We start from the raw sequence: 22,919 nt of genomic DNA, 5'->3' as shown, positions 1-22,919 counted from the left end.
GGTCTGGGCAACTATCAGTCAGCCAAGAGCTAGTTATTGTTATTTTTTTAGATTCAGTTTAAACTAATCTACATGTTTATGTAAATCAATAAACTGGTCTTAACCTTTTATGCAACTGGCCCCATGTGTTTTTACAAAAACTACCACATCACATATATCATACTTGCATCTTTCTTTGCCTTGAGATTGTCATTGTTTACTTCAAGACCTTTAGCGTTTTAGCTCGGAGTGGGCCTGTACTTTTTGAGACGTGACACTCTTTTATTTCTTCCAGAAGAGTAAAGAATATCAAAATAACAATGCACACAGGAAGCATATAGCATTACGGAAGAATCTTATATGCCAGGGAGCATGTGTTGAAAGAGTCCTGAAGTTTTAAATGTGTTTTAGAGTTTTAAAGCTTTAAAGTTTAAGTTTATAGTATGAACATTTTTTTTGCTAAAATTTATGCTTTATGCAACAAAGTTGCTGTTCAAATGTTTGGGATTAGATTGACTTGTTTTAAATGATTTTATATTTATGTTTTTGAAAGAAAGGCTGCATTATTTGCCAAGGAATACAGTAAAAACAGTAATATTTGATATTAGATATCATAAATAGATAAGAGATAGATAGATAAATAAATAAATGGGTGTCTGTGTATGTCTTCTTGTGAATGTATGAAGTGATATTTGTATCAAACATGCTCACTTCTCCTCATTACTTCAGATAGAGGAGCTAGCCAGCACTCTCTCTTACGGATCCCGTTCATCCTCCCTGGACTCTCTGTCCAGTCTGGATTCTGTTCCTGGGTCTCCAGGCAGTAGTCCCGTTCCTCGAGGATCATCACCGCTCCACACGCGCTTCCGTCTGTCTGCTAAGAAGGCTTTGCTCCTGTGGGTACGGGACCAGTGCCAGAAGTGAGCTTCATCTAGCTAATGCTTTCATGTGCTGTGAATGTTTGGTCAAACTGTTTAGTCTGTTTAATTTTTTTCTCTAAAATGATTGTTTTCTTTCTCCAGAGTTGGTTGCTCAGCCAGCGTGAGGGACTTTAAGTGCAGCTGGAGGAGTGGTGAGGTGTTTCTGGCCATTCTCTGCTCCCTTAGACCTGATCTGGTAGACCTCTCTCAAGCACAGTCCAGCAGCCACCGGGAAAACCTGGAGAGGGTGTTTTACCTCGCTGAGAAGGAGCTCGGAATTCCCAGACTGCTCGAGCCAGAAGGTAAAATCTATTGCATCATCCATTATCTGTTATTTATAAATTTTTACCAAAGACATATAATGTACAAATTTTTATTAGTTGAATAAATTTGTAAAACTACTGGCATAAAACTACTGACATACATGGCAAAAGTCACTGGGCCTACCAAGATTTTTGTGGAAAGTGTTAATAATACTAATCTAATAGTCATTTGTTATTATTATAACATCATAAAGGTCATTAAAATATATCTATTTAACACATTGTTATATTTTTCAGGTCTTTATACTTTAAAAATATGTGTATATAAATATGTATGTCCTTTATATTTGTGTAATGGGTTCCTTTGCAAAGGGATAATGTTTTGAGTGTAATGCGATTTGTTTTACAAGGTTATTGACAGTTTATATACCTTTAAATTCTCTCTGCTCTCAGACATTGATGTCAGTAACCCCGATGAGAAGTCTATCATGACATATATTGCTCAGTTCCTGCAGTACTCCAATGATCTGCCTGTAGCTGATGATGATTTTGAGGTAAGGTATCGATCTCCCATGTAGATTTCTGCTTTTGCTTGTCTGCCTTTTTATTCGTTCATTCTCTCCCTTTCCCATATTATGGCCCTTCAACTTTACTTCCTCCTACTCTCTGTCGCCGCCTTCTGGTCGGACGCAGCTTCAAACTCTTCTCTTTCCCACTTGCCTTTCTCCTGTCAACCTCCCTACATACTTCTCTCCTGCTGTGCTGGCCTCACCAATCCACCAGGTACAAATGTTGCAGAGCTTTTGGGAATTCCTCCACAGTTTTTCTCTGTCAAAATATCATTCCTGCATCAGCCTCTACTTGTTTCAACATGCTTTCTGATTTTACATTCAATCTCACATTCGATTCTATGTTTCCTGCCCTGCCCTAAGGCTTCACCCTGTCAGAAAGCCAGAGAGATGAAATGCTGGCTAAAGCGAGCCTATCAGGAGTTACTGGAGGCCTGGAATTCCACGGAGGGAAAGGGATATGCACATAAGTATCAGGTATGCTGAATATAAAATATTAAATGACCACTTCCTAATATGTAACATGAATCTTATGAAAAGCTCTGGATGTGTCTACATTTTTATCCAAGGCATTTCAGAACTTTGTGGGCACTTATTATGAGCAGCGCCGTCCAGTTATTCCACTTCTCAGTGCAATGAGACGTTGCGCTAAACCAAGTGAGGAGCAGATGGCACTGAGAAAAGCCTGGGACACCATGGAAGAGAGGGTGGTTAAATATCTCACCAAATACAGACTGAAATTAGGCAGTCCTGATATATATTATAATATATTATTATATATATATATATATATATATATATATATATATATATATATATATATATATATATATATATATATATATATATATATATATATATTTAATTATTATTATTAAATTTTTTTAAATCATAAGATATAAATAATGCACAAACAAAAATGCAAATAGTAGATTTAATGTAATAATAATATTCTGATTTAATTTATATACATTTTAATTTCAAATACCTATTTTGTATATATTTCATATACAGTGTAGTCATAAAAATAAAAAATTATGTACAAATTTTGGCAGGTCACGTAATGGACTAATAGGAAACAATATTGGTATAAGTAATATAAGTACTATTCAAATGATTAAATGACAAAAAATATCTTTGATTACTTTGTACACTTCTTCCCCCCAGTTACAAGAGTATAGAACAGAGCTTGATGTTGGTTTGCCAGCCCCTCTAAACACACTTGGCCGGTGGCTCCAGCATATGGAGGCTGTGCTGTCTGAAGACAGTGGGAGCGTTGAAGATCATGCACTTGGTGCCAGAGACGCCAGACACAAGCAGGAACAGCTGAAGGTCAGTGTGCAGACAGGTATTATCATGCTTTAATGTTTATTTTTTAATTATGTGTATATCGTTTGCTCTTGATGTTTCCTTAGGTCTTGGTTGAGGACTTAAGCCAGCACTTGAACACCCTTCATCAATACCATAACACAGATGATGAAGTGCCAGTTGAGAAGCTGGAGGAGATCAAGAGACGGTTGGCAAACAAAATCTATTCAGTGCTTCTGAAAAGACCAGCATCTCTAGTGTTTAGAACATGCTGGTATGACAGACCAGTTTGCTGTTCTAGGATGGTCTTTTCAGCAGTGCTGTCATTCAGTTTCATTGAACGTCGTCGTCTTTAATATATCCAGGTTTCTTGCTAATGTTCCTCATTCTTCTTGGTAGTTTCACCAGTGCCAGAGTGACAGCCAAGTACCATGGCATCAAGCTACAATACAGAGAGCAGCTGCACCATGTTTATGACCTGCTGGGACATCTGAAGTCTAAGCTGAGCTTGTGGAGAGGGCCTTACGGCTCCCAGGATTCTGTACACTCTCTGTTACAGGATTGGCATGTATGTGGCCCTATTGATCAATCATTGCCTATGTGCCATTGCTGTTTTTTTTAATGGCAGTTTTTGATTTAAGTTTTGATTTGAATGAAATAAATTCTGTGATAAACATTACTTTATTGACATAAATTGCATGCAGTCAGCTGTCAAAAGTGAATTTTGAAAACGTTGTTTTCAAATGAAAGCTTGCTTGCCTTTTGAACTCTTTGTTGACAATTTCTGCATTTAGTAAGACACAAGTAGTGAAGCCATTTCTAAACATGCTTTGAACAATAAAGCACTGGAGAGATGACATACTTTTGTTGGCCAAACCTGAAATAAACATCACACTGGTTCCCTTGACAATAAGCCATTACGATTTTTCAGCTGGCTTTAGGATTCTTGCATTAACATTAACTCATTCTTACAAATTATTTTAATCTTACACATTTTGTTTACCATGGCAAATGAACAAAACTTTTGTTAAATTTGAGACTTAAATACAGCATGAGCGCTAGAAGTAACAAGCTGTATTTAGTATATTTTAAACTTTCTCTTTAAAAGGTTAAATAATTCAAAATAAATTCAAAATCTACTAAATGGTAAGTTTGAGTTAGAATAGTAAGTATAAACACAACAGGTTTAATGTTGTTTATTATTTTCCATTTATTTTCCATTTAGGACACTGTTGACAAGCAAGGTCTAGTGTGGACGTTGAAAGAAACACTTGATAAGTTGAAGGACACAGCTGTCGGCTATACTAACAAAGCAGCTCTGGGTAAGTCTGTATATTGGGCTGTTCTGTTATATTTTGGTTTTAATACTTTGGCTAATACTTTTATCTGATTTACCCTCTCTCCTCTGTTTCTTTTCCAGCTGATGACTCACCTGTGGTAAACAGACAGGTAAAGGAGGCCGATAGTGAGACGGGGGTCAGTACAGAAGCTGCAGAAGCTGTAAGATCCACCATGGAGCGTGTTCTGGCTGCATGGGAGTCCTACAAAGACTGCCTGTATCTATTACAGGTCTGGCTGGGGCAGGAGAAACAGGTGGAGGCTCAAGAGGTACTATGAAGCATTTGTCATTAAGATAAAGCATACAAAGTATACAGTGACCCAATAAGTCACTTAAAAAAATGCATTTAAAAAAATAATGATTGTCATTTAGACCTCGATATCAAAGCAGTTGGTGTTTATATTTGATGTTTTGTAAGTTGAAGTCATGAGGATTATCTCTTAGGTGAGGTCATGAAGTGTTTGGTTGCTTTCATCAGAGGTTCATTTGTCATTTGTCTTGTGATCTCTTTCTTACTGCAGCACAAGCATTTTTCCTCCAGCCTGAATGAGTGGAGATCACGTCAAGCCCAGCTGAATGAGGCGGGAAACTTTCTCATTGAGATGAGCGACGCCTCCACCAGCCATTCTCTGACTGAAGAGCTCTGCAAACTGAATTTGCAGTGGGCTGACTTCATAAAAAGGACCAAGTTTGTAAGTTTGTAAAGATAGAAATGCATTTCGCCTGAATATTTTTTGAGAAACACCTCCATTCTGCATGTTGTCGGTTGCCAATGCAAAAATACTTTCTTAAATTGAAATTATACACTGCAATTGGTGGTGTAATATAAAAAATATTATGTGACATTATGTGCATCGGTTGGGCAATTATGTGTCAATTTCCAACAAAAATGTTTACCAAACCTAAATTATGAAAGATTATTTTAAAGTTACTATAAACTGCTTTCTTCAACAATGATAGCTATTATTTGCTATTTGGTGTTTGGCGAGTGTTATTTTTGGACCCTGCTGAAAACGAGTGAAGTAAAAGACAGAAGTACTGCAAAATAAAGTTTCATAGCTTGTAATAAATATTTATGGTTCATGCTTTTACTCAATTTATTCGCAAGTAGGTGTGGCAAAGAGATTTTTTTTTTTGGTTCATTGTTATTTTTCAATTTGAACTTGTTCTACTGGATTGAATAAAGACTTTTGCCTTTACACTGCCAAGACCCAGCCTTTTCTGGTTCTCTTTGTAAGCTGCATAACTTGTTGGTGGATCTTTGCTGCTATTTTTCAAATTCTTTGAGTAATACACTGACGAGCTGGTACTTCAGCCCATTATGTTTCAAAACCACAGAAATATTTTGTTTCATCAACTGCGCTTACTGTTCATCAAAGCATATGATTGTTCTTGTTCTTTGTCTTTTAACATTCTACACCCTTAAAAAATATTTACTGTCACTGTTTAACAATAAAGTGCTTATTCTGTTGTAAATGGCATGTTTTCAGGAAGTGGCTCCTCAGCCCATCTCTGCAGTCCCAGGTGTAGAAGCTTCCCTGATGCAGGAAGCCAGCTGGGTGCTTCGAGAAACTGTTGAGGTGTTAACTGGACCTCTGCGTATTTACAGAAAGAAACTTCAGGTATACTGATCCTTCTGTACTAGCTGTAGTACTTTACACTGTTTGTATTGTTATATTATGTTTTTTTTCTCTGTTTCTCAGAGTCGTTTTTTCCCTACTCAAGGTTGTTTATGCTTGTCTTGTTTCTTTCTTTCTTTTAGGGCATAATTAAGAAAATGTCTGAGTTCAATCTGACCTCTTTGTCTCCATCTCCAGACTTCAAAGAAGAAACTCTTCAGAAACTCAGACAAACTCTTCCAGAGGTCAGGCAATATTTAGTTTAAACATATATGGAAATACAGTTTTTGAGGAATCTTCATGAGTCATTGAGTTTGTGAATCTTTCTTTGTTAGCACTTTAGAATAGGTAACACTTGTTAACTTTTAGTAAATTATTACATTTTCTTCTTGTTATTAGTTAATACAGAAGTTAGGTATTTGGTAGGATTAGGGATGTAGAATAAAACATTTAATATTTGCTTAATTAGCTCTAATAAATGACTAATGTTCTAGTAATATGCATGCTAATAAGCAACTAATAGGTGCTACTGTAAACTTAAGTGTTACCCAGTTCTTTTCAGTGAACAGGTTCATCAAACTGATTTGTATGGATTTGTCTCCATATTATAAATAGAGTTGTTAAAATCAAACTGAGTTATACTGAATTATAGCTAAAATAATTCACAATAACAATTTTGTTGTCTACAGAAATGTTATGAATAATCAATTCTGACAAAATGAATTACTGCTATCAGTCAATTTATCTTTAAATGTGTTTTGTACTTTCACAAAAAAGGTTGTGTGTCACCGAGATAGAATTTGTAATAATAACTTTAGACAAAAAACAACGTAATGTGGATCTTCACTTCTTATAGAATTAAAAAACGCTCACACTTGGAATCTTCTGCTAGACTGTCTCTTTTCATTTATCATCTACAGGATTCTGTGTTCAGTAGTAGCTAAATTCTCTCCACCTTTTTTTTTTTTTTTTTTTTTTTTGCCGTTTTGTGAGAGGAGGTAAACAGATTTATTGTGCAGTATTGCCTTGTATGCTACACTGTCTACCAACTTTCTAAGCACTGTGTATCTCATGAGAGATTTAACTAGGAATTGAACAACTCTGTGGGCATGTTTCTCGGCAGATGCTTGAGACTTTGACCCATGTGGATCAGGTGTGTGAGAGACTCCAGAAAGCTACATCTCTCCTCGAGGGCAGGCTGGCTGAGCTTGAAAACTGGAGCACGGAAGCCCAAGAGGTCTACCACCACCTAAAGGAAAGGCAGCATAGGGGCCACCAGGGGCCGCATCCCAGGTCTAAAGTAAGTACAGTTAACTAAGTTATTGATATTTGGTTGATTATAACAGCGCTTTCATATTGTTGTCTCTTTCGATTCCCATTGCAGGCACTGATCTCCAGAGGTCTGCAGTTGGAAGGACAGGTGGTGACAGAAGGTGAAGACCTGCAGGTGCTTGTGACGTTGATGCAAAAGAAGTCCTCCCTTCCTTACCTCATCACATCCGCAATACAAGACCGACTGAAACGGACAGTCTCACACTGTCAGGTGAATTTTACTGTAGGCCAGTATCGGTTAAGGAATGCTTAAAATCATGATGTTGCAACTTCTCACACCCCTCTGTATGTCCGTCAGGAGATTACTGGGATTCTCAGTTCTCATGGAGTGAAGCGTGAAGGACAGCCTGTAATTGCGCAGCCTGCTTCCAAGGTTTTTGTGAAGGCACATTCTCAGCCTGAATCCCAAACTAGAATCGTTCAACACCATCAAGATCAGACTTTCTTCCAAAGCAGCAAACTTTCTCTAGAGAGCCCAGTAGAACCTCAAAACCAAGATCTCCATTCTTCTCAGCTGCAGTCACAATTGGAAGCCACCCAAAGCAAAACTATATGCCAACTACAGCATGCAGAGCTAGAACAGCCTTTATTGTCATCTGTTGTTGACTGGAAGGTTCAGTTGAAACCCCAAACTGATGTTCAACTGATCAATGTAGACTCAAGCTTATCTAATCGCTTTAGACCATCAGATCCTGAAGCTGCCTCAGTAAACTCAAGCCGAAACAGTAGCTTAGGACCATTACAGGTTATCTCTGTCGACCCAAACCAATCCAGTGACTTTGGACCATCCGAGCAACAGGATCGTTCTGCAAACTCAAGCCAAACCAGTGGTTTTAGACCATTGCACTCTCTTCAGGTTTTATCTGTAGACTCAGGCGAAACTAGGGGCTTTGGACCATCAGAGATTCAGGATATCTCTGTAGACTCAAGCCAAAGCAGTGACATTGAACTGTCGAACACTCAGTTTCTGTCTTCAACTGCTTCCAGCTCAAGCATGTTTCTTGCATCGGCTACCATGACTCAGCGAAGAATGCCAGTTGAGCAGCATCTTGAGTCACCGCCTGCTTGGCAACCACAAACCTCCTTGATGACCCAAAACCAAAGACAAAAGGTTCTGGCTAAAAGTCACAGTTTTCCAAAGCCCCATGAGCCATTACAAACTCTGGCTGTTATCTCACTTGAGTCCTGCCCAAGCACTTTGCATACACCAGTAACAGTGATTCAACAAAGAACGCCTATCGAACAAAACCTTGGTTCACCACCAAAAAGGCAACCTCAGACCTCTCTGACGACCCAACACCAAAGACAAAGGGTTCTATCCAAAAGTAACAGCTTTCCACAGCCATCAGAGGCTCCAGGTGTTCCCCATGTCCCAGTACATAATGAGGTGTATGCCAGAGCTCAGGCTTTGGCCAGGAGCAGGCTGGATAAAGCAAAACAGCACCTGCATGAACACATACAGGATGTCATCACATTGATAAGTACCAGAGACAAATCTAAAAAACAAACCAAGAAAAAACAGGTAATGTAATTTCAAAATTTTCTAAATATTTATTTAATCAAAAAACTGTGGTCGGTCAAAATGCCCACACAAAAGCTGTTAATAACTGCTGATATTTTTTGTTTTATAGACAGTGTCACGCCTTCTCAGGCCTTCAGTGTTGGAGGTGTTTCTAGAAACTGTGAAGGGAATGGGTCATTTTTGCTCTGAAGCCCAGCTCAGAGACATGGAGCTCCTCTCTCAGTCAGTCAGGGCCGAATGGGAGGTAAGAAAAAGATCATGGTCTTTCTAGTTGTGCATTAGTGTATGCTACTCAGTACAGCTGTAAACACAAACCAGAATTTAATTGTTGTGGTTTAGGCAGTGTTTGCTAATTGCTCATATTTACCTGCCATTTATGTTTTCCTGAAGAGTTTTAAAGGTGCATTTAGTAGTTCTTTACTTATTATATATACATAATTAAACATGTGGGCATATTTGTTCTGTTTGAACATAGCTATTTCTATTAACAAATCTTAAATTATGCATGAATATGTTTGTTTTTATTTAAAAATGCATGCATGCATATGGTTGTATGTACTGAAATGTGACACAGTGTATGTTTCTAATCTATTAGATTTGTTTTTGGTTTACTAACCATTGGTATGTTATGGTAATGGGTATATCAGCTGGCACTCTGGATGCACAAATGCCATCATGGTGCTTATGTGACCTTGTACTAGTATTAATGAATAAATATATATACATCACCCCGTCCTGTTATTTAGGCAGTGTGTTTCAGTGTGTGTGGGCAGGTAACACATTCCTTAATCTACATGCCTCTGCATGTGAACATAACTGCATTAGGTCTAATTTAGTCTCTTCTTTGCTCAGTTTATGTAACTTTTACTCAGATTTAGGGTTTTATCTGTGTATCAAGTTTATACCTATCTATCAAGTCTCTGAAAGTTATTCAACCTTATCCAGTAGTCATTATATAAACATCATTTTATCATTTAACAGGGGATTTTGTTGTAACGTTGGTCATTTATTGACTGCATGCATGTTTTGATAGGTTGATATAGACTACATAATAATATTTTGCATTTATATGCAAACTACCAGTTAAGTTAGCAAGCCTCTTTACCAGTAATAGGAACTCTCGTTAGCGTAAACCACTAACATGCATGCTCATCCACTAACCAAAATTATAATAATTTTTTTTTTTTATATGTATTTTTTTTTTGGGATAGGCAAATTTTGATTTATATAGATAAAAATATGTTTCATTATATCATTATTGTCGAAGAGTTCTGAATTAGTTTGTTTTGGGTTTAAACCTCAGGTATGTGCCACAGCATCTGAGCGTTCAGTGCATTTGGAAGCCTTGAGAAGAATTACAGAGCATCTGCAGCCCACAGAGAGCACCACCCTTCTGAGAACAGACAAGAGGGTGGAGAGCGTTCAACGTCTCACAGGCTCCACAAGTGACTTGACACCATTCCAAGACGGGTACGCAAGAAAGTGGAAATGTTGGGGATACATCATGGAAATATCTGTAATATTAAACTAATAACATATGTTGATACAGTATGTGTTTTAGAATAAAAATGAAAAAGCTTCTGTATTTTGTTAATTGTTAACTCTCTTTAATATTTTAATACTCTAAGCTCAAATGTACCAGCAGTGTGTTTTTAGAGCAATTACAGTACACTACTATTCTAATGATTGAGGTCAAAAATTGTGTTTTGAAAGAAATTCAGGTTTTTATTAAACAAGAATACTTTAAATACTATTATACTAGTATTTAACTACTATTATCCAAGTAGTTAATATTTCAAGTAAATTGCATTTTAGTACAACGTTTTCTGCATTGACAATAATTTTTGAATGATTTATAAAGAATTAGACAAGTTATTTTAAATTGTAAAAATACTTCACAATGTTACTGTTTTACTGTATTTTTGATAAGTGCATTTTTAGTGAGCGTAAGATACTTCTTTTAATAACATTTAAAATCTATTTTTACATGTTTTTTAAACTTATAGGCAGACTAAACCTGTTTTCTTAAGTGTTAGGATTAGTATGTACTACTTATAGTTCACTATATATATATGTGTCTGTGGTTCTGTATGTCATTAACATAATTAAGTAAACATGTGCACGTGTGTTCACTGCAGGGGGGGAGCAGTCGAGGATAGTGTCCTGCTGAGAAAGACTGTACTGGTGGATGACCTGAGCTGCGTCCACTCACAGGTACACGTGATCATCTGCTGTATGTGTGACATGACTCTTTTATTTCTTTTTGATCAGTGCATTATTTTTTATGAGATTTTTTTTCATTATTCCTTCTCAATCTCTCACATCAGCATTACTTTACACTGGCTGGTGCATTACTTGAGCATCTGTGAGCACTATACCTGCCCACTGATAACAAGGCACGTTTTCGTGGCATGGTCAAGTTTGCTTGCAGCCAAACATGGAGATAAACCTTATGAGAACTTCTTAGCTCTGATTGGATGTCGCTGACCTTCTTAAGCACATGGGACAGCTCAGAGGAGTTAATCTGCTGAGATTGGCTAGAACCGCTCAAGAGTGTATTTGCTTGTTCTGGGGTCGTTTGACCTCTTGGAATGACGCTGTGGTCGTTCTCTCTCATAGGCTGTTGTCCAGACCAACGTTGTGGAGATAAAACAGATACCAGTGAGGACAGTGATCCATCCCTGTTCAGCACAGGAAGAGGTTGCAGCACAGGAACCTCAGAGCAGGTGAACATTTTTGATACAATTTACCTTCAAGAAATGGATGTAACTGGCTTTCCTAAAACCAATTTAAGGGCCTTTTCTATATGCAATTTATATGCTGCTACATTTTAAAACGCTCACAATAATTGTACATTTTATTCTAAAAGTTTATCTAAAAATTAATTTATATGCATTTTATGTACGCTTTTTTTCAGCTACAGTGCTGCACAGTCAGTTCTCCAGCAGCAACTGCTTAACAACAGTCAGCAGCTGGAATCAGAGTTTCCCATCAGCCCCGGCAGCAATGCTGCTGACTCGCTGAGGATTCAACTCCAGCACGTACTGGTTAGTATCCCTCCCCACATTTTCTGCATTTTGGGTGTGTTTGTATACAAATAGCTGTGTGCTCATTTAGGCTCTTAAGGACCGGACGGAGGCTCTGTGGCGCGAGTTTGAGCTTCAGCGTTCCCAAAGCTCTCAGCACATGGAAGATGGCTGTAACATGGAGCAGGAGAGAGCTCAGCTCATTCAACAGTGGAGCGAACAACAGATGTGCATTCAGGCCAGGTGAGATGCATCCAGAAAGAGACAAACTACATTCGTTGTTCATTTCTGAAAAGTATCAAAGAACAAATGTAGAGCAAATTAAAAAACAGAACTATTTTTCCCCAAATCTATTTTCAGGCCTCCCATGCAGAGCCCTGTTTTTGTGGTGCACAGGGTTATTGTCATTTTAAAGCAGGTCCAAATGTGTCACTTATAAAGTTCCATGACCATATTGCAAGGAAGTTTGCTAGGTTTTAGTGCAGAGCTGCTTTTTGCCATAATTGTGTAAGTGGCACAATTATAATGTTGTTTTATATATTACTCAGGGTGAAGTCTCTTGAAACTGTGATAAAGCTGCAGGAGTCAGCAGACATTCAGATTGGACTGATATCTGATCACATCAAACGGATCAATCAGAAACCTCTCAATATTAGAAACTTTGCCATTGCTGATCCCGAAAATCTACAGGAAGAACTAAAGGTACATTATGCTGCAAATTCATCTTTGTGCTTGTACTTCCTTGTCAATCTAAATGTTTTTCACACCGCACAATCACTAGACAACTGACAACTTTCTTTTAAAATGCTAGTTGTGCATGTCCTGCTTTATTTGACATTTTGTAGAACATTGTTTCACAGCTGAAAAAGGTCTAAAATGCTGGGGTTTCCTTAGGAAAATATACTTTTATACTTTACCTTTAAGAAATATTTGCTTCCTCATTCAAAGCGTGCATCCAAATGTTTGCATGTTCTACCTTACATTTGCATGTTCAAACTGACATCTTTGTCCTTTGTTCAGTGTCTAGATGAAAGTATCGAGAAAGAGCTGTTTCTCCTTAATAAGAGTGGTGGTTCAGTTAGTGACGCTGCTAAGCTGAGCCACATTGAGCACTCCCTGCAGCAAACTATCCACGATCGCGCAAAATGCTTGGACCAGCAAAGACAATGTCTGAAAAAGAGTGAATCGGCCCTGAGGGGCATCGTTAGACTTCTATCACATCTCCAGCAGGTGAATGACGACCTCAGTGCAGCTCACGGTGCATCAAATCGCAGTTTAGTCTCCTTCCAGCAAAGCCTTCAGCAGGCCAGGGAAGAATCGGTTCAGCTAGACCGAATGCTGGATGATGCTTGCATGAGAATAACTCTGGATGACAAACCAGGCAGCTGTCATGAGATTGTGTCTGCTCTGGCCCTGCGAGCCAAAGAAGTCGAGACCAGACTGCCTGCAGGGCTGAAGCAAACTGAAGGAGGAAAAGGAAGAGCGGAGGGAGAACAGAGGGACAGAATGTTTGGTAGGAAGAGGATGGGCCTGCAGGTCGCCCTGAGGGAGGTGCTGGCGGCACTCGAAAAACATGGCCTGAAAGAGCCCACACTTCCTGCACTACAGCACAGGTCAGCATCCTTTAAAACAGGACTCTTCCTTTTTTTCTTTCTTTCTTTCTTTTGCATACAATATTTCTAAAGCTAAATTAAATTGCATCACCTTTAATTAAAATGTTAGTAATGTTTCTAAAAATTGCTATTGCAATATACAGTAACCAAAAAAGCCATTTAATAAAAAAGAATGGCTTCTCTTTCCTAATGTTTTGCATAATTTTTTTTTTTTTAATTAGCTGTACTAGTACCTTTTGTATTTTATTGAATTTATTTTAACAAAGTTCTATAACAATTACTGTAATATAGTAATTAAATTAAAATAGAAAAAATATTAGGCTAATAAAATAATATGGCTGTTTTTCTAAAGTTAAATAAAAGCATATTTATTTAACTCATTTTTGCACAAAAGTAATAAAATAGGTTGCTAGTTATGTCAGTTAAAATAAAAAAAATCTAAAATAAATAATTTATACTATAATAAGAGTTACTGTATAGACAAACAATATATGTATATAAAAATAGTGTATGTGTCTTTAAAATATTGATATTTCTTTATGAATATAATGTAATTATTAATAATTTCATGTTTGATGCATAAGTGCTTTCACATAGTAGCATCAATATTTAATCCATTTCAGTTTAAAACAATTTGGAATGGGAATTTTGTACCTCGAAATTATTTATGATAAAGGAGACAATATGTCTCAGTCTCACCAGTGTCTCTCTCTTTCACAGGTTACGCTTTCTGACAGACATGGAGAGCAAACTGGTTGCACTACAGTCAGAGATTCGGGATCTGAGAAGTACTTGTGCACAGTCAAGCACCTCAGAGATAGCCATTAGCGAGCTGCAGACACAATGGGAAAATGCACACAGAGCAGTCACAGAGAGGTAATGAGAAATGCACATGATTATAGGAAAGCACTTTGTGAAATGGCACGTCACATTTTTTATGGTTCTGTTTCAGTCGTGAACAGTGTGCCTCCCTGAGCGAACTACTGAAGAAGTTCCAGAGCTGCCGCAATCGCTTGGGCAGCACTTTGCAGAAAGCAGAGCAGACAATTGGTGATCAGGCCTCTTATATGGGCAAAGACAACCTGCAGCTACTGATCAGTAAGGTACAGAAATACTGAAAAATCCTGAGTACAGTGCTTCCATTCTTAGTGGACTGCAGATGGCAGTATTAACAGCATTATTTTACAGCTATCATTTTTAGTATTAACTGCAGACTCATATTTTTGAAAAACGTATACAACACATTCACTGGATAAAACTGGGGGTCAGAATGGGTATGAATAACTACCCATGACTATGTATATTTTGTGTATGTGTGCAGGTGACCAGTATAAAGTCAGATCTCAGTGGTCTTGGGGACGGGGTGGAGGAGTTCAGAGCTGTTTGTCGACAGCTGCAGTCTGTGATGAGAAGGATCCCAGACTGTGCAGATGCTCCATTTGAGAGTGAGGCTGACACCCTCATGGACCGCTGGCTTGATGTGTGTTCCCTCAGTAATGGCATAGTGTGATGGAAATGCTCTCACTTTTTCTAATAATAATCAGTATTTGCATTAACATGCTATTTCAGGTCACTGAGAAGACAGACTGTCATCTGGACAACCTTCAAGCTGGCTTCTGTCTTTGGGAAAAACTCCTACTGTTGGCTGGAGAGGTGGAGGGCTGGAGCATCCAAAAGCTGATGACACTTGCCGAGTCACAACCCTTTCAGACAGAGCAGGATGTGTCTGCCATGCAGGTAAAACCTTCGTCAGCTAACAAACACTTTTAAATGAAACTTTGAAATGCACTTATTTTTAGAATTAATAAAGGAATTCAGAAAAAAATGTATTATAGTTTTCACAGGAAACAGCCGTTTTTATCACTGTTGATAAGAAATGTTTCTTAAACAAATCAGCATATTAGAACAGTTTAGAGTATTTATTTCTGAAGGATGATTTAACTCTAAAGACTGCTGAAAATTCAACCTTGTCATCACAGGAATAAATTGCATGTTACTGTACTGATTTTTACTATATTTTTGATTAAATAAATATCGACTGTAATTGTTTTGCACAGAATGAACTCAGAATTCAAGAGGAGAACATTGAACATTTCCATCGCAGATCTTCAGAGATCCAGGAGCTGCTACAGAGTCCTGAGTTTCCACTGGAGCTACAGGTGACTTTTGACACACCGGCAACTTTTCACAATGATAATTTATTTTATGTATTTTTTTTTTTAATTAATGCGAGACGATGTGTAATGAGATTTTGTTTGCAAAAATAATATGGTATGCTATGTTTTATAAGTAAACCTCATGTATTAATTAGTGTTAACCAACCTCATTGACCACTCTTCAAATTTCATCAGATTTACTGTAGTTTATTTTTAAAGGTGATTGAGAGCCAGCTGAAGAAGAAGATGGCAGAGGTGAAGGAGCTCTTTTCTGAGACCAGTGATGTTTTTAGACAGCTGGAAGCTGCCAAGGGGAAGGTGACGTCTGATATGGCAGATCACCTGTCCTCCATTCAGACTATCACAAACACTCTGATCTCACTGTCCACATCTGAGAGCCCACAGGTCCTCAAAACAATCCAGGTGAATGTTTATGCTTTAAGACTAAGCTGAGAACAAGTTCAAATTCAATGCAGCAGCAAGTTCAGTTTTGGTCCGTTTTCATCTGCATTTTTGCACGAAGTCTCTGTAACATACTGTACTTGATTTTAAATCCGTTTAAACCTTCAGTCAGTTCACTTTAAAATGTTTTTTGAATATTTTTTCATCTAATTTTTGGCTGGCAGGCTTTATCTGAGCAGTTGCAAGCTGAGGCAGAGCAGGCAGATGCATTACTGCAGCAGATAAGTCTTCTGGCCAGTATTGCAGGTCTAGAAAATCTGCAGATGCTGGCTGAAGATGGAGCTCACCTTCGAGAAAGTATCTGCATGGCCAGAGAGCTGGTCATAGTGAAGAGAGAACAAGCAATGAATCCCAACAGACCTGAAAATCAAATGATCCAAAACCCTAAGCACGTCAAGCCCTTGTTCGAAAAAACTGAAGATACTACACCAGATATACAGTCTGAATCTAAAACAGAGGAACAGTCAAAAAGAGGCAAGACACAAGATGAGTTGAAAGACTTCAACTGGGCCAATGAACCACAGGTTTCTAAGGATGTGAATAGAGAGGTCAAACCTGAAGAGAAACTCACAGCAACACAGGTAATTTTATTGTCATAGGTCTGTTTGTTCTCAAAGAGTGTGGATCTTTAAAATGGCCTGAACTGAAATATGAACACTTTTAGCTTTGAGAACTATATTCTAGTTTGTTTCTTGGTAGCTACTTTAGTTCTAAGAGGTATGCATGATTAACTTTTTGATAGATTAATATTAATCTATTAACAGCAATTTAAATTCCATTCCTGCTTGTCATTTAGTAAAAGAAGCATCTGACAAACTAAAGATTTTTAACAGATCATTTCTATGTGCATTGCCTATTATTGTAATATATGTATTGTAATATAATGTAATGTAATACCATATAATTTATTATGGAAAATAATATATTAATAATATATGAAATAACCTATTGTTTCATTTGAAATAGTAGCTAAACATTTTGTGTGTTAAAAAAAAACCAAAAAGTGTGCAATGGTAATGCAACAGAGTGGTTGTATTAGTTGAACAAGTTTTGGTTCACTGTAGATAAGCTAAATCTTTTCATTTCAAAGCCTTCTTTAAACTGCAGTGGGGATGATAGCCTTGATTAGTCTTTTCCAGACACCTAATGTAATGAGACTAACTGCCTTGTTGGAATCTCGTTAGGTTGTAAAACAAGTGGACGGAAAAATTGTAGAGGTCCTGCAGACAAGCTGTACTCCAGAGGGTCAGACTGCTCTCTCCCAAGATGTTCAGATGCTGTTTGGAAAAACACCTGCCCTGAGAAAAATCTTAGAAGATGAGAGGAATCAGGAAGGGAACTCAGATGGAAGTTCCATTCTGTGCATCGAGCCTCAGCAGCCTGGAGTGTCCACAGAGGAGCTCCGGTCAGTTCAGGTTAGTGTAATATCTTTTTTTACACAGTAACTTTTATTTTTCAAAACATATTGCTTTCTGCAGAAAAAGTAAGGTTGAGAGTGAATAAACAATGACAGAATTTTGTTTTTGGAGTGGAATCTCTTGTCTGCAGTTATTCTTTGACAGGAACACTTCTTTTTCTTTCTTTCTGGGCCTGGTTTTGGTGTCAGCAGGACTAACGTCATTGAGTGTACTGTGTACCATGGTGGCATGAGCGAAGAATCACTCCGTCTTAGCTAAAAACTGCTAAATGGAGTACCCGCTCTATTCTTCGCCCGGGGCCATTAATGTAGAATGGCACTTCATAGCTTTTAAGTGCTTGTTTTTTACCTGTTCTCTGAGAAATATGCTGGATGCTAAATGTTTTGCTTTGTGGCACATCACTTAAAGCAGGTGCATTTCTGATGTCAAACCTTATCTTTAGACTACATTATCTGCATTACTGTGCTCTGACTGATGGCCTCTCAGAACAGTTTATTTCTGTTGAGTTGGAAAGTGTGGTACAGTGGGTAGTGCTCATGTTAATGGCATAAAAGGGCCTTGTGAAGCACATGGGTGCAAGATTAATAATAACGATAATTAATTTTATTTATATTGCTCTTTCCAAGCAATATAAGCAGCGGTTCTCCATGAATAGCAGTATATGTTAGATTTTGTTTTTATTCAATACTTGCATGTATTGGTTACAAGTTACAAGTGCAAGTTACAAAGAATCAGGAAATTATTTCTTGATAGAGACCAAATATAAACCAATAATCAAGAGACCAAAATAAACCAGTAATCAAATTGGACCTTTTAAATTAATGCAAAGCTGTTGACATACCAACAAATAAAGGTTTAGTGTTCGACTCCAAGTAGATTTAGTTGATATAATAAAATAAGGACAGTTTTATTTAAACAAAAAAAAAAAAATCATCACATGTTAAGGCTCTCAATAAACACACATATGTTGAATGATTTTTATCAATGTTGGGTCATAGTAGTTATGTTTTTGTTTTGCAGGTTTCCACTGACAGTGAAGTGGATGATATGGATTGTGTAAATGTAAAATGCTTGCCCACAAAGGATGATCTGTTACCTTGCTCAGAACAACAAGCAACCGAAGTTGGGAAACTTCCATCCAGCCATGACAGAAATAAACAGCAGTTCACGTCTGGACCTAAAGAGGTAGATGAAACTAGATTTGTATCAAGGGAAGGTGACAGCAAATCCACTCATGGCTCATCCTGTGAATCATTAAAGCCTGACTTTACCATAGTGCTGGATTCAAATCTTACTAAACCCAACCAAAACCCACTAATGCAAGCTGGTCCAGCTTGTTCAACTAAATGGGAGGCTGTTTCAGTTGTTCATGATGGGACCGCAGAGACATCAGAGGATGACTTGAAACTCTTGGAAGTCAAACTAGATGCAGCTGTAGATGAAGGATGCAATTCAATAAGCTTTGCTGATGAAGCTGTACATTTATGTGCAGAACTTTCAACATCAGGAGTGAAGTTTGAAGAAAACAGCCACACCGGTAATATTGAACCCACTCATTCTGATCTAGACTTTGATTTCAGGCCTAAACTAGAGGAGGACATGTCTACTCAAGCATTTGACCCAATGCTCTCATATCTAGAGAAGCATCAAAGAAGCTCTGGAACTGCTAAGAAAGTATTTACCATCATCCTGGATGTTGATACTCCTCCTTTATCATCAGACAGGTATCGATCACTGCAAGAGACTGAAGGGTCAACCACAAATGATTTCTCCCATTCAGATGTAAAAAATCAACAAAGGAGCTCCTTTGGTACTGAGAAACATGAAGGCCAAATGGCTGAGCTAGATTTAACAGAAGAGTCCAGTGTCAAATCAACTAGCTCTGAAATGCAACCGGAAATGATGCCAGCTATTCTTATCCAACCCCAAATCCCTGAGATCATGGAGATTGACTCTCAAAAAAGCGAAAAAGAGAAGCAACATGAAGTCACTGATGTAGAAACATTAAGCCAAATGGATGTCCACACAGGACAAGGCAATGAGTCAGGGTCTGTAGTTCACCAACAAGATGTCCCAGTGTTGAAGGGTCATAATGAGGATGACAAAAATACCTTTAAAGAGGCTTCAACTCTTCAACTCTTCACTCTTCAAAAGCCTCAAAAAGTTGCTAAAGGTAAGAAGAAGAACAGAAAACCAGCTAGTGTAGAGAAAGCAAGCAATGTCAGTAATAAAAAGCTGAACATATGTAAATCCGAACAGAAGAACACAACTGACTCAAAAAGCCTTAAAACTTCTAAGGCGAGGCCACTGGACAATGCAGATACTTCATTGACTGCGTTTACAGACATTAGTCAGCCAAGCACTGCAAAGCCATTGAGGACACAAGACGAAGCTCTGCAGAAAGAGACCTCGAATCAAACTAAAACAGAGTATGGCCATTTTGAAAATGTTAGTATCTCACTCGCCAGAGGTCCTCATATTAGTACCACAGATATTAGTACCACAGAGTCTGTGGAGTCAACACATACAAAGGACTTAGAAATAACACCAACAGATTCTTCATCTGTTGTAACAGTTGACTGTATAACACAAATTCCTACCGCAATCCTATCAGAGTCACAGCTCAACCGTGCTGAAACTCGGAGGAAAGAGGATTCAGATGGCCCATTGCAGGTGAGATTAATATAGTTGTTTTCTTATTAAAGTATGAAAAGATATTCTGGTAACCTGTTGTGCAAGTTTCATTTGACATCACCCTCAGAGACCATGATGGATATGATTTTTTTCAAGCACATTTAATGTGCCTTTTGTCATTAAAAATCTTTTTTACCTTTACTTAACAATTTATGACATTTATAATAGCTGTATGGCATATGTGTGAACTTACCGTGCCTTTGTTGCAAGAACAAAATTATTTATTTGATGCTCAAATTGTGCCTTTCATTTTATATTTCGTAGTTCTCTTTCAGAGATCATTCAAAGAAAGCTTTTGTTAAACAGTATCAGTGAATGAAAATCATTGAAATAGTCATTGAAATCATTTTAAAAAGCTGTATAATACAAATGTTCTACATTTGGAATATGTAAGATGCCCACGGTTTAAAAAAATTATGAATATGAATGTGAATGTGTGTGAAGGACTGCCATTGACTATTTTTATGTGCACTTAAAGCAGTTAGTTCAGCAATTGTGAATGTTGTTTCTTTGCACTTTTTCCAGTGCAGTTTATCAATCATATTGCAAAATATTATTTAATTTAAGCATTATTTTTCATAGACGTCGTTTATGCATCGTTCCATGTGTTGGCATTCTTATGGACATCACCCTCTAGCGTTTATCATGTTTATAGTGTGGCACTTATCCATTTGTTTTGATAACAGGTTATTCAGTATTGATTCTGTGAGCAAGAACTTCATTAAGCTTCGTTATACCAACTACATTTTGTTAGCATTACTTCCTGCAGTACCGCCTCCCAAGTTTGTTTTGGGCCTTAAGGCACACCACGCCTTTTAGAGGGAAGACTCAATTCCCAACTGGGCAGCATTCCTTGTTCTTTTGATACCGTGACTTAACGAGTCAACAGCAAAGATGTTTCTCTTTTAAACGAGCTCTGAAAACAGGTGCAAGCAATGTTGAGGTGAAATTTTTCATTGTAATATATAAGCTATGACATTTTTGCTTTATTATAGCATGAAGAAATGCACACAGTTAATTCAGATCCACCTGCCGGGAACAAAATACCCCAAAACAGAGGATCAGTAGCAGATGGTGAGGATAAAACATGGCACGTGGAGCAGCCTACTGGGACACATGTGTGGGCTGTTTTACTGGACACCATCACTGATGTTAAGCCGCTACAGATGACCAGTCACGGTTCTGAGGTATGTACCTGTATGTAAACACATTATGATTTTATTCCAATGGAACAACTATAATAACTTCTGTGAACTACTGTAAACATTTTGTCTTTTGACCAAAAATAGAAACGGCTTTAGAAAAATAAGCACAGAACCAAAAAGGACAAACATTTGAGACTTTTTCTCTCAAACATGACTGTTTATTTGTCAGTCAGCTCATTTTTAGTCAGTTTTTAACTTGGAGACCATATATTCCCTCAAGAGGAAATTGCACAGGAAAGAGGAATTTCCTGTGATATGTGCTGCATTTAACTGTATTATTTCCTTTCTGATGTTTTTTTACATTTTCGCCATAGATTAAACTTTTTTTTTAATATAATTGTTTTTTGTTGTTGTTGTTGTTGTTTTTTTTTGCAGGAATTTAGATCAAGTGAAGATTCTTTGTTTCAGAACTCACTCTTAGAGTCTGAGAGCAGTCTGGCATGGACTGTCCTGTGGGTGTTCAGATGTCGCTACCGACCAGCCCAACTCAGCATTGCACATATGACTCATCAGCTGGAAGAGGCTGAGGTACAGTACATTACTTCATTGTACTAGTTTCTCTAAAACCTCCAGCTGTGAACAGCTGGTGACAGTAGAAGCTGTCAGTACTACTCCTGGAGATCTAATCTGTTATTTCCGAAAAACCCTCAGGAGAGAGGCTGGTTAAAAACTTATGAGTTAAAATGAAGCAGAACTTATCCAGATTTCCTTGTCATGTAATAAAATTTGTAATTGATGATGGCAACTCATTTGTTTGAAAGGTGCTTCCAGTCGAGCTTAGGATGATCCTTAGATAAGTCATGCTGGTGAAGATTTATTTTTTTACATAAAATTCTGGAGTTTATGCAGCTTGAGTGCTCCTCTATCAGAAGGGATAAACCAAATTCTAAAACCTTCTGAAATGCTTTAATGTAACTATTTAAAATAGGAGTAAACGTTATGCCATGATGTCTATCTGTGTGTCATAGATGTGCCGGCAGTATGTCTTGGAGCAGGTGGCTAGACTCCCTCAAAGTGAATCTAGTGCGGTACACTCCACAAAGCCTGATGGCAGATTGAACATGGTAATAATGGATGCCACAGCTATGGTGGAGTACAAAAAGACACAGCTTCAGCAGGTCACACAGTACCACCAGCAAAAACAGGCTCTCGTGGATAATCTACACAACCTGGAGGCTGAGCTCAGCACACTGACACAGTGAGCATCCTTGACATTTTCTGTATATGTGTGTGTTAGGTTCAGGTATACCCTACAAAATGGCAATATCCAAAATTCTTGTCCTTGTGGGGACATTTTGGTCTCTATGATGAAAACTATTCTAAGTTTTGTGACAGGGTTAGGGTAGGGGACTGCAACCATCAAAAGAGCCACTTTTAAAATTTTTTTAAAGTTTTTAATCCTTTTAGAAGTGAGAGGGACAGAAATGTCAAGTAATAAAAATTTTAATAATTATAATGTTGGCAATTCTTTATTTTACAGGTATACCTATTAGT

General features: G+C 37.7%; 1 protein-coding gene across 9 annotated transcripts in view; it reads left to right on the top strand.

The window, feature by feature from the left end:
* Nucleotides 1-22,919, top strand: part of LOC122343418 (nesprin-2) — a 71,738-nt gene that overhangs the window by 8,001 nt on the left and 40,818 nt on the right. For 5 of the 9 annotated variants that reach the window (XM_043237865.1, XM_043237870.1, XM_043237869.1 and 2 more), the window contains 37 exons: nt 709-899; nt 1,002-1,201; nt 1,616-1,716; nt 1,856-1,945; nt 2,095-2,208; nt 2,301-2,438; nt 2,899-3,063; nt 3,147-3,247; nt 3,439-3,607; nt 4,265-4,361; nt 4,460-4,647; nt 4,900-5,070; nt 5,869-6,000; nt 6,141-6,242; nt 7,121-7,297; nt 7,382-7,540; nt 7,628-8,851; nt 8,961-9,095; nt 10,155-10,321; nt 10,990-11,065; nt 11,471-11,577; nt 11,769-11,898; nt 11,969-12,120; nt 12,426-12,579; nt 12,898-13,490; nt 14,211-14,366; nt 14,443-14,593; nt 14,812-14,970; nt 15,060-15,227; nt 15,548-15,649; nt 15,866-16,069; nt 16,273-16,689; nt 17,293-17,523; nt 18,547-20,199; nt 21,216-21,407; nt 21,801-21,953; nt 22,394-22,623. In XM_043237865.1, the coding sequence (XP_043093800.1) occupies nt 709-899; nt 1,002-1,201; nt 1,616-1,716; nt 1,856-1,945; nt 2,095-2,208; nt 2,301-2,438; nt 2,899-3,063; nt 3,147-3,247; nt 3,439-3,607; nt 4,265-4,361; nt 4,460-4,647; nt 4,900-5,070; nt 5,869-6,000; nt 6,141-6,242; nt 7,121-7,297; nt 7,382-7,540; nt 7,628-8,851; nt 8,961-9,095; nt 10,155-10,321; nt 10,990-11,065; nt 11,471-11,577; nt 11,769-11,898; nt 11,969-12,120; nt 12,426-12,579; nt 12,898-13,490; nt 14,211-14,366; nt 14,443-14,593; nt 14,812-14,970; nt 15,060-15,227; nt 15,548-15,649; nt 15,866-16,069; nt 16,273-16,689; nt 17,293-17,523; nt 18,547-20,199; nt 21,216-21,407; nt 21,801-21,953; nt 22,394-22,623 (8,849 nt within the window). The remainder of the gene's footprint in view (nt 1-708; nt 900-1,001; nt 1,202-1,615; nt 1,717-1,855; nt 1,946-2,094; nt 2,209-2,300; nt 2,439-2,898; nt 3,064-3,146; nt 3,248-3,438; nt 3,608-4,264; nt 4,362-4,459; nt 4,648-4,899; nt 5,071-5,868; nt 6,001-6,140; nt 6,243-7,120; nt 7,298-7,381; nt 7,541-7,627; nt 8,852-8,960; nt 9,096-10,154; nt 10,322-10,989; nt 11,066-11,470; nt 11,578-11,768; nt 11,899-11,968; nt 12,121-12,425; nt 12,580-12,897; nt 13,491-14,210; nt 14,367-14,442; nt 14,594-14,811; nt 14,971-15,059; nt 15,228-15,547; nt 15,650-15,865; nt 16,070-16,272; nt 16,690-17,292; nt 17,524-18,546; nt 20,200-21,215; nt 21,408-21,800; nt 21,954-22,393; nt 22,624-22,919) is intronic. The other 4 variants (XM_043237873.1, XM_043237872.1, XM_043237871.1 and 1 more) reach the window with 2 other exon arrangements.

Source organism: Puntigrus tetrazona, chromosome 4 (genome assembly GCF_018831695.1).
Source record: "Puntigrus tetrazona isolate hp1 chromosome 4, ASM1883169v1, whole genome shotgun sequence".
Classification (NCBI taxonomy): Eukaryota; Metazoa; Chordata; class Actinopteri; order Cypriniformes; family Cyprinidae; genus Puntigrus; species Puntigrus tetrazona.
Note: the sequence above shows the minus strand (reverse complement) of the source record. Positions and strands in the feature narration are given on the sequence as shown.